At 41.9% G+C, this 20,015-nt stretch overlaps 1 protein-coding gene across 7 annotated transcripts in view; it reads right to left on the reverse strand.

Annotated features, from left to right (window-relative positions):
* The window catches only part of TSC22D1 (TSC22 domain family member 1), a 137,546-nt gene extending 128,271 nt beyond the window's left edge, over positions 1 to 9,275 (reverse strand). For all 7 annotated transcript variants that reach the window (XR_006605727.1, XR_006605728.1, XR_006605730.1 and 4 more), the window contains exon 1: positions 6,424 to 9,275. Coding sequence is in view for 3 of the 7 variants with exons in the window: in XM_045076647.1 (XP_044932582.1) it covers positions 6,424 to 9,275 (2,852 nt within the window). In the remaining 4 variants the exon portion in view is untranslated. The remainder of the gene's footprint in view (positions 1 to 6,423) is intronic.
* Positions 9,276 to 20,015: the final 10,740 nt, after the last annotated feature.

Raw genomic sequence — 20,015 nt, forward strand, 5'->3', positions numbered from 1 at the left:
TACTAAAAACCTAAAAACTAAAAAATGAATTTTTTAGCTATAAAGACATAAACCAACAAAAATTGAGAGAATGGGTAAAAAGACAATAGCAACAAAAGTTTGGAAGCTGGAAAGCAGATGGTTGAGTGACAAATGACTTAGCAAACACTAGAAAATCAAATCTTAATCAAACAGTGGAGAAAGCCAAGAACAAACCCAATTTAAACTGTAAAATCCCCAAAAGACTCAGCAATTGGCAGTACCACATACATCTGAAGTGGGATATGGGGGAGAGAGGGAGCTAAAATAAGGAAGATTGTTTAAGTCTTTTTAAGAAGTAACCAGCTCCACTGATCCTTACTGTCCTTCCCCAATCCCAACAGAAACCTGAAAATATATTGTCTGGAGAATACAAAACACCATATCTCAAGACTGAGAAAATCAGGTACAGCCGCAGGCAGTAAAACATACTAAAACAGGGTGATTGAGCGAAGAAATATATATGGGGATGCTAAGACTCTCCCAAGACCTTTTACCCAACTTCCCTCCTATCCCCCACAACCTTCACCTCCAAGCAAGAAAGAGCCTTCTACAGGGAATCTAACCAGCTCAAAGGAAATACGTGAAGACACTGACATCAATAAAGTCCTCCAACCAAACATCTGAGCCTGGTTACTATACAGTAAAGGCTAACAAGTATCACTGAGGATTTCTAATTATGATTTTACTTCCCTATTCACAACACAACCACCAACCATCTAAGGTAAGGCTACAGAACATGAAAGATAAAGAACAAAGCAAATACAAACTAAGAAAACAAACCTGGGAGACACTGATCACACAAGGAGAAGAAATCTTTAAAAAATAATAATAACCTTTATATATTCAGACAGCTAAAAGAAAATATTGTTATTAGAGCAAGAAACTATTTCAAAGGAGCAAAGTCAAAAAACAAAAGCTGTGGAAAATTAATATATAACATATGAAAACTCAATAGAAGTACAGCAAAAAGAAAATGAGATGGAAAATACAAGAAAAGTAGAAAAGAAATCAAGAAGGTCCATTATCCCAATAAGAGTTTGAGAAAGAAACAGAAAATAGAGAGAAATAATCAAGACCTCGTTCAAGAAAAAGTCCCAGAATTAAAAGATGTTTCCAGACTAAAAGAGCACACCTAGTACTCAGCAACATGGATGAAAAGACACCTATACAAGGATCCATGACTATAAAATTTCCAAACACTGGAAACAGATACAATCTCAAAAGCTTTCAGAGAATTAAAGAGAGAGAGAGGAACAGAGAAAAGGGTAAATAAGGCAGGAAAAAAGGAAACAAACACACAGGTCACATACAATATTTGGAAATCAGAGTGACTTAAGACTTCTCAAAAGCAATATGGAAGCTAGAAAGCAATGGAGCAAAATTATAAAATAATACAATTTTACAGGTAGTATTCTTAACCTAACCAAATAATCAAATGAATTTCAGGGTAAACGGAAACCATTTTTTTAAGATTTTATTTTTAAGTAATCTCTACACCCAACATGCAGCTCAAACTCACAACCCTGAGATCAAGAGTCGTATGCTCTACAGACTGAGCCAGGCAGGTGCCCCCTAAAACAATTTTAAAACATCAAGTAAGCCAAGAATGAACATGACATGGACCACTGCAAAATGGAAATCCAACCACGGAAGAAAGTGAAAGGAATCCCACAATAATGGGGTTGTATACTAAGTCTAGAAGACAGTCCACAATGGAGGCCAGAGGGACAGGAGAGACTGCCTCAGGAAGATAAAATTGGTGATAATACCTGAACATTTCAAGAGACATTTGACGAAAAGCTGAATTAGTGATAATTACAGCAAAACTAACCCAGGGGTGGAGCAGAGACATTGAACTTCAGCCAGATCACCCTATAGTAAAGCTAACAATCAACAAGTCACACTGAGACTAGATAAGCTCTTTCCTCTCCTAACGTGCAGATGTGCAGATGTGCAGATGACCAAGAATTACCAGACATCTGAGGAAAGGCTCTATCACAAAAGGCAAAGCAAAAATAGGAAGAAAGGCATACAAAATTGGCAGAAAGGCAATTTGGAGGAAACAGATGAAAACTTTGGGGGGGGGGCTAACATTTCTATAGGCTAAGTAGTATATAGAAATATATATTCTATATATTCTAGTACACTATATGCATTAGATAGCTGGGGTGGAGTGGAGGGAGGCAGGCAAGTACAGCACATTGTACAGGACAGGAAAAGTGGTATTTTACAAGAATATTGAATTATCAAAAGTGATGGAATCATAGCTATTAAGAAGGGTACCAGGAAGTAAAGGGATCAGCTGCGTAAGTGATAACGAAATTAAATCTTCATTTTCCATCCAGGAAGTTAATAAAACCGAAACAAACGCAGAGTATTTTATTTAACACAAACTATACATAGCATGTGAGTTAGACACAGTTCTAGAGGCTTTCCAAATTCATATTCTAAAACATCCCTATGAGGTAGGTACTACTATCCCCATTTTTATTTTTATTTTTTATTTTTTATTTTTTTTATCCCCATTTTTAAATGAGCCAAATGAGGAGGCATAGAGAAGTTAAGTAGCCCAATATTACATAAAACTAACAGCTGACAGAGGAAGATTCAAACCTAAACAGTATAAACCCAGAGCCCATGCTCCTAACCATCTAGCCATGTTGCATATCCAGCAGCAATATAAGCATGTTGTTTATAAACTAGGAGGTAAACAGGACAATCATCTAAAAGAGGTTAAAGTGACTGCTTTTGGGTAAGGTAAAATGGAAAGGGGGAGGTAGGAAGCTTTTGTTTGCTTCAATAACCATGTAAATTACTTGACCCTTTAAACTCTGCAGGTATAACCTAAGTAAAAATTAAAGCCTATAATTTAGAATTTTATAGTTAAAATATTTTATCTAATGGTACTATCCTCAAAAGAAGGCAAAATGAGTATTACTCCTATTTTATAGATAAGAAGACTTTCATTCCTCTTTAATAAAAATTTGAGAGCCTACTAAGTAACAGGTATTGTATTTAGAAAAAAGCTATCAATTCACCTCAACGATGAGGTTAAAGAGGTGCAAAAAAGCAAGTCTTTTTCTTCTTTTCTTTTCAATTTATTACACAAATTATATGATCCTGCATCTCTAACAGTTGTGCTTATGATGAGATAATATATAAATATATAAATATATATACATATATAAAAATATATAAATTTTAAATAGTGACGGAAAAAGCAGAGAAAGGTCTGCTCATTAATTCACTCAAATATTATTTAGTTCTTGCGGTGCCTGGGTGGCTCAGTCTTTAAACGTCTGCCTTCTGCTCAGGTCATGATTCCTGAATCCTGGGATCAAGCCCCACATGGGGCTCCTGGCTCAACGGGGAAGCCTGCATCTCCCTCTCCCACTCTCCTTGCTTGTGCTCCCTCTCTCACTGTGTCTCTGTCAAATAAATAAATAAAATCTTAAAAAAAAAAAATTTAGTTCTTGCCCTTGAGGAGCTCAGAGTCTTATGAGGAAGACAGGTAAACATAACAACTGAATGTGTGCAGCGCATTAAATAGAGGAACACCAAAAAATGTTCCAGAAGGAACATCTGAGATAAGTGTTGAAGAATGAATAGAAGTATGACCAATTTTACAAGGGAGGCTGTACTAAGAATTGGAAAGCACAAAACATTATAGATCAGTGTGAAATACCGGTATCTTCCCTGTGTTATAAAGGTAAGTTCATGTTAAAAGCGAAAACGAGATAGTAAGACCTTTTTAATGAGAATGAATTTTAAAAAACAAGATAACCTTAACGCCTGACCCATGTTTCTAATTTTTATAGTCTTGACCAATGATCAACTGAAAGCATTTTTCACATGCCTAATGAACGTTTTAAATTTTAAAGTGTTAAGAGTATTATTTTAGAAACAGACTACAGAATATTCTTTCATTTACCTTACCACCAAAATGCTTTATTGTTAACATGGTTTCTAAGTCATAATATTGAAATTATAATGTAACCCCCTTCCTCCCATGAGAGAGAAATTGGTGACCAAACCCCAGAAGATGCATGTGACATGGAAGCTGTCATGGGAAGAAAAGGTAAGAATTTTTTTAATCATTATCACTTTTTTCTCTAGTAGATAGTCTCAAATTCCCTTCCAAAGGCAAATTTAAAACATTTCTTTTTCTTTAGGGATAAAAGAATAATTTGCAGTAAAACACCATAAAGAAAATAATATATACATGTTTATCCTTATTGGCCTTTATAGGTACTTTAGGGGTGACAAATTTTGATTTTTCAACATTTAAAGAACACCTACGAAACAAAAATTTTCTGGCTTTCATGACTTAACTTTGATGTTAACTAACAAAAAGTTTAAATATGTAGTAAATTCAAAACAGGCAGAGTCAACTCAGGTTACTTTACACCAATACTTAATCATACTTTAGTATCGTTTTTTGTCCCTTTATTTCCAAACATTTCTACACAGCTTGCCCTTAATTAATCTTCATCTCACTTATTATATGGAAAAATTAATTTTGTACTAAATATCTTAAGCTGGCCTCTATCCCTACAATTAAAAACCTAGTTCTAAGTAGCAACATCTGACTTTAATTGTCTGGAAGAGCAAGTTGTGGAAAGCTCTATCACGCCCTACCACCAGGGGAATAAAAAAGGAGAAAGTCATGCCAGGAGACCACAAATGGTAATTAACAAAAATCATGGCAGGTTTCAATTCAAAATGTGTGGTTTTCATTTGTGTATTTCATCTATCTTTTATTTCTCTGAATTTAGCACCTACATAATAGACCTGATTTTCAGGAGTTTCACTCAATCATGCCCCTTAGATTTAGAAAACATTAATATTTGGGACAAATACTTTAAAATTATAGTGACTGTTAGCAATTAGCATATGAAACAAAGTTTATCATTAATTATAGTAGGACTACTAAGGAAACTACCTCTTAGAAGAGGTCTAACTCTTAAGTTCAGTTTCGTATACATGATACAGAACACATTTGGTTAGATAACAAGGTTTTAATTACATGACTCCTGGAAAAATTTTAAAAAAACAAAAATCTTGAAAGACAAGATTTTAAATTATTTCAATTAACGATGCCTTTACCTTACATCTTTTAAGGAACTAAAATATATATATATATATTATGAAAACCTCACTGCAATATTTTTCTAAGACTGCAATTCTTTTGAAATACCCTCAATTTCTCCCAGGTGAAAAAATTTCCAATTGGGTCTGATGAAAGTTCAATCACAAAAATCTACAACTAACACTAAAATAATTAAGTGTCTTTAGAGTTTATTCAAAGTTCGATGGTTAAAATGAGCAGCCTTTTGTCATTAACTCCTATGATACTCTTTTGATCAAGGTTAGTCACAGACCAGCAAATCTGTGAAAAGAACATTCCTTTAAAAATCAACTTTAAAGCAATGTAGACTCATTAGAGATTTCACAACTTTTCTAGGCAGTCAGCTTAAAAGACACAATTTGATTCAATGGCATGTTTGGAGCATTATTTCCAGTTCAATTACAAAAACACTCGATTAATACTGTATTTTTGGCTTTAGGTATTTTTTTGGCAAAGAGGGGAACAGGTGGAATACATTATCTGGAGAACAAAGTCTTATTTTCAAGCCTCTGTAAATTCAACCCTCTAAGACTTTCCTTACTTTTTAAAATGGCTACCACCTTGATCTACCAAACAAAAGGAAAAACGTACAGGATACTTCTTTCAAAGATAAACCTGGTAATTTTGACAGTGTATACCCTCCTCCCCCACAAGATACTTTTTAAGATTCCCATTCCTGTTCTGGTCAGTTAAAATGACCATTTAATAAGTACACAAAAGTTGGTCAATTACAGTATAAGGGCAACCTATATAACCCAGACTAGGTCATCTTTTTCCTATAATGTCTGACTAGGAAAAGCAGGTAACATTATCTTTCACAGTCTAAGATCAAACACAGTAGAAGTGAAAAGGATTGTCCAATCTAGTAAAGGAGAAACCACCGTGGGAACAACCCCCACTTCAAGAGATTATCATAAGGATTTTAGAAATTCAAATGACTAGATTTACTATTATATGGGTTAGCAAAAATTTTCCGTTCATAATAAATCCCTTTAAAAAGCATTTCATAAGTAACAAAAACACTTGGTGCCCCCAGACCTATACTTTCTGCTCAATAACTAGTCTGTTACATATTACTTGCACCCACCACTTACTATCCACTCTGAAACCATTCCACCACTCTTGCTCTAGAAAACTTACCACGAAACCGCATTTTCACATACAAAAATGAAAAAATAGGTAATGCTTTTGACAAATGTTGTGCAGATACATAGCTACTGAACAGATTAACTTTGAATCTGTTGAATGTCTGCAGAAACACGGCATGATCTTACCTCTCATCCTCGCCATCCACCAGGGGTGTCGTCAGCGGTAGCACCTTCAACGGGAAAAGAGAAGCAGAGGCTGCTAGGCTGCTGCTACTCCCATCTGAGACTGCTGACATTCCCCCACTGTCACCACTGATAGTCTGAGGTAAGCCAACTAAGGAGGGTTCCGCTGGGCGCCTGGCATCTTCAATTTGGCTTCCAATTGCCTGAGCTAATGATTGTGCGGAGAATTGAGTAGAACTTAGTGGGATCTGTTGTGCCAAAGGCAGATTTATATTAGTTGCTATCAAGGGAGGTTGGCTAACACTTTGAACCAAATTGCCATTTTGAGTGGCAGGGGTTTGTGCTATATTCTGTGGTGGAACCAAGTTTGTTGGGGCAGAAGGCATTCCAGAAGGACCGGTTGAACTAACCTGATTTGTAACAGAAATACTACTAGCAGAGGGCAAAGGGCTAACTGCAGGCAACGGCTGCGAAACTTGAGCTACTGATTCTACTCCTTGAGGCTGGGGAGGCACAGTTAACAAGGTACTTTGGGGTGCAAGGACCAACTGTTGAGGAAGGCTTGAAGCACTAGTTTGAACTCCCTGATGAATAATCGCAGTTGGAGCAGGTGGGACTATCTGTGAAGATGGAGGAGCACCTTGCGGAATAACTGAAGGTGTGACTTGGGTAGAGGGTCCCTGCACTGCAGTAGGTATGCTCGCTTGTTGACCAATATTTGCAATCTGACTGCCAGGAGGTACAACAGATACAGCAGCCTGAGCCTGGCCAACAGGCTGGCCAGATACCCCTGCAGGTTGTGCTTGGATTGCTGCGGGCTGCACTGGCAGCTGGATACTCTGTGGCTGGGCCGTAGGCATCACTGCTGTTCCTGCTCCCACTCCTGCAGCGCAGGGCTGTCCCGAGGACACCGCTGTTTGGAGAATCGGTGGCTGCTGTACATACTCTGAAGCGGGATTCTGAGTCACTGCTTTGCCATGGCTTGGGACCATCTGCGTAGAAACAGCCGGTTGCTGCTGTCCATACTGTAACTGTTGGGGTGGGGCCCCTGGAAGGGGAGCCTGCACTGGAGGAGCCGTCTGAGGATATGGCAGTTGGGGTTGAGCCAAACTGGAAATGGAAGGCTGCTGACCTAAAGCTGAAGTTACACCAACCACGCTAACAGGTGGTGGCTGGATACCAGTGGCAGCACTGAGCGTGGCTTGCAGAGGTACTGGCTGAAGACCTTGCTTTTGAGGATAGCTCAGTTCTTGAGGCTGTAATTGTACTTGCGTGATCTGCGATTGAGAGATACTCGGAGGACCAGAGCTGCTGAAATCCACCTGCTGAAGAGCCATACCTTGAAGAGTTGGCGGCTGCGGCTGCACCACCACAGTCGGGGCTCCCATCTCTCCACTTCCCACACTCTCTGTGTAGTGACTCAGTGTGCTGACACTACTGCTCACTGAGCTCCCACTAGTGCTCTCCCTCTCAGAAGTCACTTCTGCTGGGTTTTGCTTTACTGTTTCCACCACTTTATTCATCGCCACACCTTCTGCAGCAGGTGGAGCATTGTCTTTCTCATAGAACTCGGTGCAAGTCCATCTACCTTTTTTAAAGGGTTCGGAACTAGAATCTAACTTCACAACTCTGAACCTGGACGTGTTAACTGTTGGCTGTTGCTGCTGACTTGAAACAGATCCCACAGTCATCCCTGCAGCTGCGTTAGGGGCACTGTTGACAACAGCGGAGGAAGAAATAGTACCATTGCCCATGCCACTCAAGATATTCACATTAACACCGCTGCTAACTCCAGGCCCCACGCTCACACTAGCAGCACTAGGAATATTGCTTGCATTTACACTAGCATTACTAAGCATGCTGCTCGTCACACTAGGATTAAAACTACCCACAGCAGTAATGTTAACAGTATTCATTGTATTCGTGCCAGTAACAGAACTTATACCTATACTGCCGGTAGTACTTGGAGCACGGATATTAGTCATTACAGATGCAGGTGAGCCACCCGATGAGACAGCAGAAGTTGGTACAGCTGGCATAACACTGTCAGAGCTTCCCGTGGCCGAGAGTTTTCTGGATACTGGACTCGAGGGTGGCCCTCCGGGAATGGATGTACTGGCCACACCAGCATGGGATGGATGGTGGTGCCCATGGTGTAGGTGGTGCCCGTGATGAATGTGATGGTGGTGATGGAGGTGGTGTGGATGAGCATTCCCGTTGATCACAACATTCTGTTGGGGAAGGTGAGGCAAATGAGGCTGCGGAAGGTGGGGCTGGTTGGGAGAAACTGCCCCAGGTGTCTCAGCTTCCTGGAAGTTATTCAGAGTCTCTTCTGAGGAGCTGCGTTCAGGCTCCCCCAAGTCAGTAGCCCTGGAAAGTGACACATCAAGGATCTCGGAAGAAGACAGATCTTCCGTGTGAGATTCGTCCAGATCATCATAGCTCTCAGTGTCCTCTGCTATACTGTTGTTAGAGCTGATGCTGGCGGAGATCTGAGCCGGGGTAACGCTCGTTATCTGGAAGCCACTTTTCTTTTTCATCTGAGTTCCGCCTGGCGCAAGAGGCTGTGCCTGCAGCTGAGCCTGCGAAAGGAGGTTCAGGCTTTGTGGAGGCGGAGGCTGTGGTCCCGACGTAGAAGATGCTGCAGGAGGTGGCGGCTGGAGCAGCGACGGAGGCGGAAAATCCTCGGAAGATGTGGCACTACTACCAACGCCGGTACCTGCTGCATTGAGAGCAGAGGCGCTGCCACCACCGCTGCCCCTTCTAGGGAACATTGCCGGGTGCGCCATCTTCCTAGCACTAATGTCTGCAGCGGCCGCGGCCGCGGCGGCGGTGGACTCAGGCGGCTGGTGCATTGTGTCGGGTACCGGGGGGCGGAGGAGGCGAGCGCAATTTCCTTCTGCACCGTAATCTTTGTATTCAAGACGCCGGGGAGGAAAACGGGACCTGACGCTCCGCCCGGCGCGGTTCCTCCTTCTCCTCCTCCTCAGCCGAAGGCGCCGGCCGCTCCTGCCTTCGAGGGCGAGCTTCGGGAAGGGAGGATGAACGAGGGTGAACAGGGCGGCCAGGGACCCGAAGGGGGGACCCCTTCAGTCCTTCGCCATTCACTTTCCCCTCTAGTCTCACACCCCCCTTTATATTCCGCTTCACGTGGGGTGCGGGGCAGGAGGGAGGGGGAGACAAGGCAAGGGAGAGACAAGGGGAGGGGGTGGGAAAACCGAGAAATGCCCACCTTCTCCGGACAACTCAGAAACCACAACCCCTCCTCCCGCCGCGGCGGCGGCGGCGGCGGCCGCTGCAAAGCCCTCCCGGTCGCTCTGCACGAAGGCAGCGCGGAGCGAGTGTCGCCTTCCCCTCGCCACCCCCAGCGCCGCCGCCGCCGGCAAGCCCCGAGCTCAGTGTCGCTCAAACCTCCCCTCCCGGCCCCGCTGTCCCCGCTTAGCCCTCCCCCCACTCCCCTCGGACCCTTTCAAACCCCCTGGGCTCGCGGCGGCTGTTCCGTGAGCAAACGCTGGCCGCGGCTGGGGCCGGGGCGGCGAGGCTCGGAGCGGGGCGGCGGCGGCGGGGCGCCCGGTACGGTGAGCCCAGCAACGAGGCGCGGGCGGGCGCGCAGAGACGCCGGGTCCTCGCGGAGCACGGCCGGGGCGCGGCGGCGGCAGTGGCAGCGGGAGCCCAGGGACCGCTCCATCACTGGCAGCCATGGAGCCCGAGCATTTTCCTCCCTCAGGGCAGGCGCCTCGGCTCGGCACACGTCCTCGGGGAGGAAGGGGCCGGCGCCCGAGCCTCCCCGGAGGGCGGCGGGACGTGCGCTAGCAGAGGGGTGCGAGCCGCTCCTGTCCTCTTCCTCCGCAGCCGGCTCGTCCTCACCCTGTGCTCCCGCGGCCGGGGCGGGAGGGGGCCGCAGGCAGCGGCGGCTCCTTCTCGGCGGCGTTGGTGGCCAGACGGACTGGTGCAAGCGACTGCAGCCGACGCCGTTCAAAGGAACGAGAGGTGGGGTTGGTCGGTGTCGGCAAACGGGGCGGGTGAGTGGGTGGGTGCCGAGGGAGGGCGGCGGGCGGGGAGGGGGCTGTGATGGTTGTTACTAGTGCTCTTCTCCAGCTCCACCGTATCCCCCGGTCTCTCGCGGCATCGGGAGAGGAGGGACCAGCGCCCGAGCGCAGGAGGAGGAGGGGCGACCGCCGGCGAGAGGAGGCGGTGGCGGTGGCGAGGGGGAGGGGGCAAGCAAAGGAGAAGGAGGGAAGATGGCGTCTGCGCATGCGCCCCGGCGCCGCAGACATAAAGCCGGGTCCGCCGGAGTAGGAGGCGGCCGGGCTTCTGGCCTTGCCGAGCGCTGGGTGTCCCGACGGAAATTGCCGAAGGCTCGCGGAGGCGCCGACGCCGGGGGATGGTGGGGGTGGGGAATTTCGGCCGGGGGAGCGAATCCGGGTCTGAGTTTGGGCCCGAGTGGGGGTGGGGCAGAGTGCGGGGCGCGCGCAGGTTAGGTGTGTCCGCTCTGTTCTCACACGCGGCCGGCGCGCGCGCGGGCACGCGGCAGGGGAGGGGGAGCTGCGGGGAGGGGCCCGCAGAGGCTGCCGGAGCCCCGGGTCTCGGGTGTACGCGCCCTGGGTGGTGTCCCCGCCCTGGATGGTGTCCCCCCCCGCCTGCGGAATGGGTAATGAGGCTTTTCTCCGCAGCAACAGCATCACGAGTTTCAGTTCCCAGGAGCCCGCCGCAGCTGCCGCCACCGCCAGGACACGACATGAGTCAGGCTTTCTTCCTTGGCGCGTGGCGGAGCCCTCCCCCCCGTCGCCGCACCTGGGCTCGCCCCCGGCCCGCGTCGCCCGCGCCCCCTAGGCGGAGGCCCCTGCGCCGGGAGCGGTATTCGCGAGGCCAGAGTGTCTTCAAGATAGGTGCTGCCTTTTGTGCCTTTCAGTTGTGGCTGCCATGCGGTCCCCTCGCCCTTCGACGGGCAGGGGTAAGCTAGCCAGGCAGCTGTTGGCAGCTGTTTGCTATTAATTGCTTAAGTTCCTCCGGGGTAGGCTCCTTAGAGAGCGCGTGCTTGCAGCCCATCCCTACCTGGACGGAAGAAGGAGCCTAGCCCTGTAAACTTAATTGACCTCAACAGGTGGAGCTTATCGCCGGCGGAGATGTCTTTTCGTTTAATTGTCCAGGCTATAGCCTCCACAGATTTGACTGAAAAGACACATCTTGTTGGCAAAATGAGTGCAGTGACAAATGAAGACCACGTCTTGGGGTTAGAAAAGAAAAAGAGCCATCTGCAATTCCAGTTTAAAAAAAAGGAAAAAGACCTGCATGGTCTGAGCATAGTTCTATAGAAGTCGTGTTAGGTTTGATTGGAGGCAATTGACTGGAAGTTGCTTCCCTAGCATTACCCGGCAAAACATTCTAGCTCCAAGCTAGAATGTACTACGAAGCGAGAATGTGCTTCTCGCCCAGGAATTAAACAACAAACTGATAATAGAGAATCCTAGAGAGAATTTTTTATTTTTTTAACTTAGATTGTTGGGGAACTAAACTTTTATGGTTAGACATCTAATTTAGGAAATCTCACAAATTTACAATCTGTAATCCTATTTCAGGAGCTTAAGCATAAAGAGCTGTAGTCTCGCACAGTTTGATAGACATCTAGTTGTCAATTCGGTGCATTACCTTTAAGTTTCTTTAAACGATTGTCTTCATTCCCTCCCTCAGCGTGTCACAGTTCTATTACTGAATAGGAATGCACCCTTCCTATCCCATGTGTATCCTGTATCAAAATTATGATACATTGTTGCTTTTTCTGTGGTCTCTCCCACTGAAACGAGGGACTACCTTTTTTACTTTAATTTGCTAATGTGGAGCTGTGTGCTAGGTACAAAGTAGGTGCACACAATATTGAAAATGGTGTGATAATAAAAATGAACTACATTTGAAAAGATCGTACTTGTGTTACGATATTCATGAACATGTAAATGACTATTTTTACATACCCATGGCCATTGGTATATTTTACAATAATAATTTTTTTTAATACCCAACAGTTCTTGTTGCAGGTGAAAAGGGGAATTAATGGTGGCCATCCGATGTTGAAATGCAAATCCGACCTGCTATTTCAATAGTTTGTGAATGGAAATTAGAAACTATCCCAGCCAATTGAACGTGCAATGGAATGTAGATAGACAAAATGTGTTTCTTTGGACTAGTGTGAAAGAAAATCTCTCAATGTTGCATTAGGTCCAAGTTTAAAATTACCCCAAACAACAGCTCAACACCCCCTTGGGCCCTAAATACCCTCTGTAATTGTGCTGATATGGTTAGAAGCAGAAGAAACATTTAAAGTCTTACCTGAATTCCACAGAATGAGTTGAGATAGCCCTATAAAAGCAGATACTCGTTACTTTTTTTTCCCAGATTTTATTTATTTGACAAGATCACCAGTAGGCAGAGAGAGTGGGGGGAAGCAGGCTCCCAGGCAGGGAGAGAGCCCAATGCGGGGCTCCATTCGAGGACCCTGAGATCAGGACTCTAAGATCAGGACTTGAGCCAAAGGCAGAGAGATGTAACCCACTGAGCCACCCAGGCGCCCCAAAAGCAGATACTTGTTCTGACCAGTAGTAAAGGATATTGTTTGGGGCTGTTTTGATTTGGGGGAGGGGAGACGCAGGCCATGGCCTTTTCAAATGTATTTCATTTTTGTCTGCTAAATCACTTTCAGATTCCCGTTTAGGCTGAATCAAGCCCCACTAAGCTATAAGCAACAAACTCTGCAATTAAGGAAACCTGAGTTTTAAAAACCTCTCTATATCTCTCAGTTGCCAGCATTTCTGGGACCAGGAATACCTGAATACAAGCACATTAAAACAAGAAGTGCTCGAACTGCCAAATGTTATGTTACCACCTTTTAATTAAAAAAAAAAAAAAGTCTGGATTTTTTTTTTACATTAATACTAAATGCCTACTGAGATGCATAATGAAGTCATTAAATGCTTTGAACTCAGTACTTAGAGTTATCCTTTGCCTTTTTAAAGACTGAATTTCTCCTGTTTACATTCCGAAGGTGCAGCTCTGAATTACTCTCTATTGATTGAAAGATTAGTCTGTAGTGCAGTGTTCACTTAAATCTAGTCACTGCAACATTGCAAACCAACGTGTATATTTGGCTGTGTTTAGTGTTTCTGTTCCTACCATAAAATACAAAATTTGCTGAACATTGTAACACAACTTACCTATTAGAACTGTGAAATAGGTCAGTATTTAAAACCAAGTGATTCTCCAGAAGTAATGCAGGAAGGGAATGCTTGACTCAGAATGGCTGTGAGTGGCAAAGACAGATATTAAAAGAGAAATGTGTGCAGAAAAGATGCCACTGTTCCACTATTAATTCTAGCTAACCACTGCTTCAGTCCTGCAGTATTACTTATCTGTAACTCTTAAATGTCATGGGGGGGGGGGGAATCAACGTTTTAAATGAGTTATAAACATGAAATCACACATTTTTACATATGCAGAAACTTATGCCTAGGGATATTACAGCATGTTTATAAATCAATTCACTCTCTAGAAAATGTTTTAAATGAGACCAAAAGTAGTATGTGCTATTTGACTTCTGTAAATAGAACAAAATGCTTATTTTGAAATTTCTCATTCAAAATTCAATGTGTACAGTTTAGCTTATAATTCATTTTTGCAGCATTTGTTAAGTTTTCAATACAAGTGTGTTTCTGGTCAGTGAAACAATTTTATATCCTCAAGGGAGATATGCTTATAAAATAAAAGTTTGAATCCAGAAATTTTAATTTATGGTTCAGAGAACACACTGACACACAATAGCTCATTTGAAGGAGAAAACCTTATCATTCCCATTTTAAAAGTGATCACAGAGAGATTAAATAAGTTGTCCAAAATTTATACCTAAATCTGGGTATTCAGGTCCTCTTAATTTCTGATTCTGTGCCTCTGTGTCGAGAGATTTTTTTTCCCTAAAAATGCAGCCTGAATTCTAGGAACTAGCATTTTTCAAAACTCTCTTGGAAATTAATGAGTGTTCTCTTAATGCTTTTGAATGCCAAGAAAGATATGCTGCACACACAGTAATTACATACAGCTTTTCTTCTACATGAAGAGGATAAAAGACTCTTTCCCTGTTTGACCATATATAAATGTTACAGCTACTTCTATAGCCAGTCTTTTCTGACTTACGAGTGTTTAATTTGGAGAATTTTCTCACAACTTAAAAAAATCATTTCTAACTTCGCTACAGAACCAGGAATTGACATTGCAAAAAAAAATAATTTGTTAATTTAGGGGTTTTTTTAGTCTAAACTCAAATAGTACTCCAGATTTCCCCAGATGAGAGCTAATACTTAATGCCTCCTCTGTACCACACATTGTTCTACATGCTTTAAGTGTTTTATCTCAATTCTCACAACTGTATAAAGTAGGGGCTATAATTACCCCATTTTACAAATGAGTAAAGTGAGGTGCCCAGAGGTTGCGTTCTCACAACTTGGCAAGTGGAGGGCTGAGATGCAAATCAAGCTGTACTGTAACCACCCCTCACAGCTGCCTCCAGACATATTGTTAAATCAGGCTCCTGCTAATTCTAGCTCCCAAGTTAAATTTCTACAGAATTCTCATGTTTTGATTTTTCTTATGAGGTATCTCCAAAGAATCTGGGAGCACCATTTTCTCCCGATGTAGAGACATTCTAAGAAAGAGTATACATTTTACAGACTCTACTGTGGCCATGTAGAAATTAAATGAACAGAACAATGATTTGATAAGTTGGATGATTTTCACTGATCAAAAGTAGATGTCAAAGGCTTGAAAAAAGGCATTAATTACCCATAATTGAAGAATGCTGTCTATACAGGACAAGATAAGTGTTTTCCCATTTTAGCAATTAGTGTTTATTGAACATGAGCCCCTACAGAATAGAGATAATAGTAACCTAGCCTTTGCAGTATGTTTTAAGGAACAATTTGTATTTGCACATCTACTTGAATACTTAAAGTTATAGAAATAAATTTATGATTTTTGTTTATATTAAATATCTAATAAGACCTCTGTCCTTCTACCATGCATGAACCAAAACCAGGTGAAGAAGTACAACAAATCATAGCAGCCAGTGTTTCTTTGTATTTAAAGATTAGGTTCATGAACAGTTAGGTGTATCTCAAGTCTCAAGCTCAGGGGGAAAGGAATGGCTGTTGAAGTCATTCCAAAGTATGAAATTTTCCTTTGGTCATTCATTTTCTCCCTCTGCTCTGACTTTATCTTTTAGAAGAAAATTGAGAAAGTAGTTTTTATTAACAAACTTAAATTGACATCTCCAGTTAATTTTATTATAGAAAAACAGGAAATCATTAGTCTTAAAGGCCAAAATCATTTCATGTTTTAATACCTTTAAGAAACGAAGAAAAGTCTTAAAGGCACACAAGATAATTGGAATCAGAAGCATAAGATAAAATCCGTTAATGTTATGACCACATAATGTTACAGGCAATAGTACTACTTCTGCATAGAAGGTATTTACAAACTCTTTCTATAGGAATGATAAAATTAAAATGATTTAAAGAGGAGAGGTTAGAATTTCAAAGAAAAGTGTGAGATGAAACTTAGGAGGAAAAAGTCCAACATGGTTGGTTTGTTTTATTACATGTTCTACACACTTGTCAAACTCAAGAAAATTAAGTATATACGTGACACAGCCTAACTGAGGTCAATATAAAATTAATTGCAAAGATACCAACCAAGCTTTCCATCAAAAAATGGAAGAGTGGGGCACCTGGGTGGCTCAGTGGGTTAAAGCCTCTGCCTTCAGCTCAGGTCATGATCCCGGGGTCCTGGGATCCAGCCCTGCATCGGGCTCTCTGCTCAGCAGGGGGCCTGCTTCCCTTCCTCTCTCTCTGCCTGCCTCTCTGCCTACTTGTGATCCCTGTCCGTCAAAATAAATAAATAAAATCTTAAAAAAAAAAAAAAATGGAAGAGAAGGTCCAGGTGCTATTTTGCTCTAGTTATTTATAGATAGGAATGGGATCACATGATAATGCCAACTCAGTGTTGTACCTTTGATGCTTAAAAGAGTTTCTGAACATACTCCTCATTCAAGTCATAACCAGGATCACAAAAATTTTTGTTAAATTACACCCACATCAATACATATTTGAATGAAATGGGGTAATAGTCTGTACTAATCCAACATTGATCCAAAATTATGTGATAAAAACAAGAGTTTTGAAAGGAGTAATTCCAGTAAAAAGCATCTTGAGAAAGGAGCTAAATTTTCTTTATTCTGCCAGGCATATGATAGGCACTCAACAAAGACTCATAAAGAATTTCTTAAATCCCGCATTATGTAATAATGTTGTCAACATAATTTATCACATAAACTTTATTACTAGATTGTTCATAAGATAATCGCTGAAGAACATTAAGTTCAGAAATTATGACACTAGGAAACAAGCTCATTATCAAAATTTTGGTCAAGGGCATTCAATGGTATTAAATTTCCTTCTCTGTTCTTTACTCGATCTCTGTAAAATTCTCCTTGTCCAACCTAAGCCGGTAACAAATTGCTGACTACTCTTTTTCATGGAACATCATGCCCAAAGCTGCTTTTTTTTTTTTTTTTTTTCTGGTAAACAGCAAAGTTCAGTGGAAACAGTAAGAAGATATGAGTTGAATCTCTATCCTTTTCTGATAGCTTCGCATTTGTTTAAGGACAGGGCGTCATGTTAAATACCAGTGAGACCTGGAATCTTCAGCCTTTGTGGATTCTGGTAATGTACTCTTTCCATCCTAGTTTAAGGATATGAAGGATTCATGGGCTTCTTCCAGGCAGATGAGCTCCAGAGCTATTTTTTAAGAACTTACTTGGCGCGGCTAATCACAGACCTCCTACAAAGCCTACAATGAATAGAGTGATTTCAGATAAAATGATCCATTGTTTAAAGCTTGACTAGTTAATAAGTCTAAAAAATTTACTATTAGTCAAAACTTCTGTTTTGAAGTGTTAATATCAAATGAGGGTTTGCTGTTATTTTTTCATTTCTTCTTTCATGAAATATCTTTCTTTTATTTATGATTGTGGAGGGTAATAGGACATGCCACCACATGCTGTTTTGATATATTGATATTTTGAGCTGAGCTGTAGGCACTTAAAAAGCAAATGCAGGGCTTTCTCTGAACTTCCTTTATCTGCCTGAAGACATATTCTCCAAAGGGAACCCAGGTGTCATACATGCCCTCCCCTAGAGTTTCCTCAACCAAAGAACACTAACTCTTGTCATGAAGAAGACTCTTCAAGTTGACACCATGCTCAGACAGACTTTGTCACAGACTATCATACCTCCCATCTGTTCTTCTATTGGCCCATTCATCTTTCCTAAAACTCACCCATGCTACCTAAGAGGTCTATACCTCCCCTACCCTTTTCCTATTAAGATAGCATGTAATCCTGAATTCTAAAGACACCTTGGAGAGATACTCATTTTTCCTGAGTGTATCCTGTGTATACATGAAGTATACACGGTAACAAACTTCTGTTTGTTTTCCTCTTGTTAATCTGCCTTTTATTACAACGGTCTCAACGAAGAATTCTGAGGGTAGAGAGAGAATTATTTTTCTTCCCCTACAATTGCCAGAATAATAAACACCTGCCTTCTATTATAAAATTAAGGTTAGCATGAAGAAGCCACTTTATTGGATATTATGGATATCATTATGGATATATTTTTAAGTACATAATATTTACTTAGCACACTATACAAGTAGTTAATAAATTCTTTTTTAATGGTAATGATTCTGTACCTGAAACATATTCCTAGCAAATACACGGTAGCTGCCTGAAAATAGGACTTCTTTTTGCTGTGCCTTTTTGTAGAAGAACAGGAAGATTCTGACCCCAGAGCGTTTTAGGTCTGTAGGATCCTCAGAGGAGGCAAATCGCCATTTCCACCCAGCTCTGCATCATTAAAATGTCCAAAGAAAATAGCCTTTGGCACTGTTTCCAATAACTCTGTTCTAATAAGACATTAACTTAGCATTCATCTTATTACTAGTTGTACCAGATGAGTCACTCATTTAAGACTCAGGCCTTCACATATTTTCTAATGCCTTTGATCTATAAGTCAACATTTTTTTTGAATGTTGAATAGATTTTACAGTGAACTCATTTGCCATTCCTCCCTCTTGCCTTCCCATTCACCTCTCCACCTTCCTCCTGCCCCAGTCTCATTCCCCTCACCAAACCTCGAAATTGAGCTTCACACTGATGGCACCCCAAAATAGTATAATACTTCATTTTCTTCTTTGTGATAATTGTGCAGCACCTAGCCACCTAATATAACACCACTTGCTTTTCTGTCCATCCTAAGGACATGATGAGTTGTATTTCGTGAATAACACTCCTGCAAAAATGGACAATAAAAACAAATAAAAGCATATTGACTAATTAAAAGAACATTCAACATCTCACAAATGCATATTAACAACCAGGCTGATCTCATCTGATTGCAGATTTTTTTTCACTTCATTAGGTTACAATATGGTTTTTCTCCTCTGTACTTAAAGTAGAATCAACTAAAAGCACATAATTTGTGGCTGCAATATTGGTAAGAACTAGAAGATAGGAAATGGGGTTTTGTTCTCCTTAGAAGAACTAAGGACAGGAAAGAGAAGACTGATTCAACTTCAGTGTAATTAATTGAATATCTACTGTGTGCTCTTTAGCAGATGAAATTGCCTATGCAATGGTCTTTTATATATCCATGAAAGCACAAAAGGAGATACCACCCCTTACCCTTACCCCCAGCTTAAAGGTATATTTGCATAACCTTATCGTAAACAAAGAGCAAATGGAAAGGAGCAGAACAATTTGGTTCATGTTTCACCAAAGACATTCTTCCTCCAGGTTAAAAGTAACCAGAGACTTCCAAATCATTGCAAATACTTCCTCATCCCCCAACTACATAGGCACAATATGGATCTTTGGAAATTAGATAAGAATAATTTCAATGTGGGGCCCCTGACTGGCTCAGTTGGTAGAGCAAGGGACTCTTGATCTCAGGGTTGTGAATTTGAGCCCCATGTTGGGTGTAGAGACTACTTAAATAAATAAATCTTTTTAAAAAAAAAAATAATTCCAAAGTAAAATAATGGCAGCATTGTAGTTTAGAAACTATGATGTCTCTTTGATACATACATCTGCCAGGAAATGAGCATCTGGTAGTGTCCAGTACAGATGGAAAAAACTTCAATTATAGCTCCTTATTTTGATAATTCATTCTGAGTAAGTATGTAAGTATTGTTAGTTGTCTTAATTTTTTGTTGCTGTGTTTTTGCTTTTGGTTTTTTTTTAATGGTAGACAATTGGGGTTAGAGAAGCCTTTATGTTCTAACAATATTATTAAGATGACCAGGAAAATACACCAAATGTAACAGAAAGCAGGGCTAGTAACAACACACTAAAAAATTCTTTGAGACTGCTTGTTGCCTGATAAACACCATGATAGCAAACAGCCCTGCATAGAATAAAATTAAGCCCCTATGTATTTAACATTTACCAATTCTATTCCATGGCAGCCTATTATCCCTTCAGAGACAGATGGAATATT

Source organism: Mustela putorius, unplaced genomic scaffold, assembly GCF_011764305.1.
Source record: "Mustela putorius furo isolate JIRA1106 unplaced genomic scaffold, ASM1176430v1.1 tig00000179_pilon_pilon_pilon, whole genome shotgun sequence".
NCBI classification, from domain to species: Eukaryota; Metazoa; Chordata; class Mammalia; order Carnivora; family Mustelidae; genus Mustela; species Mustela putorius.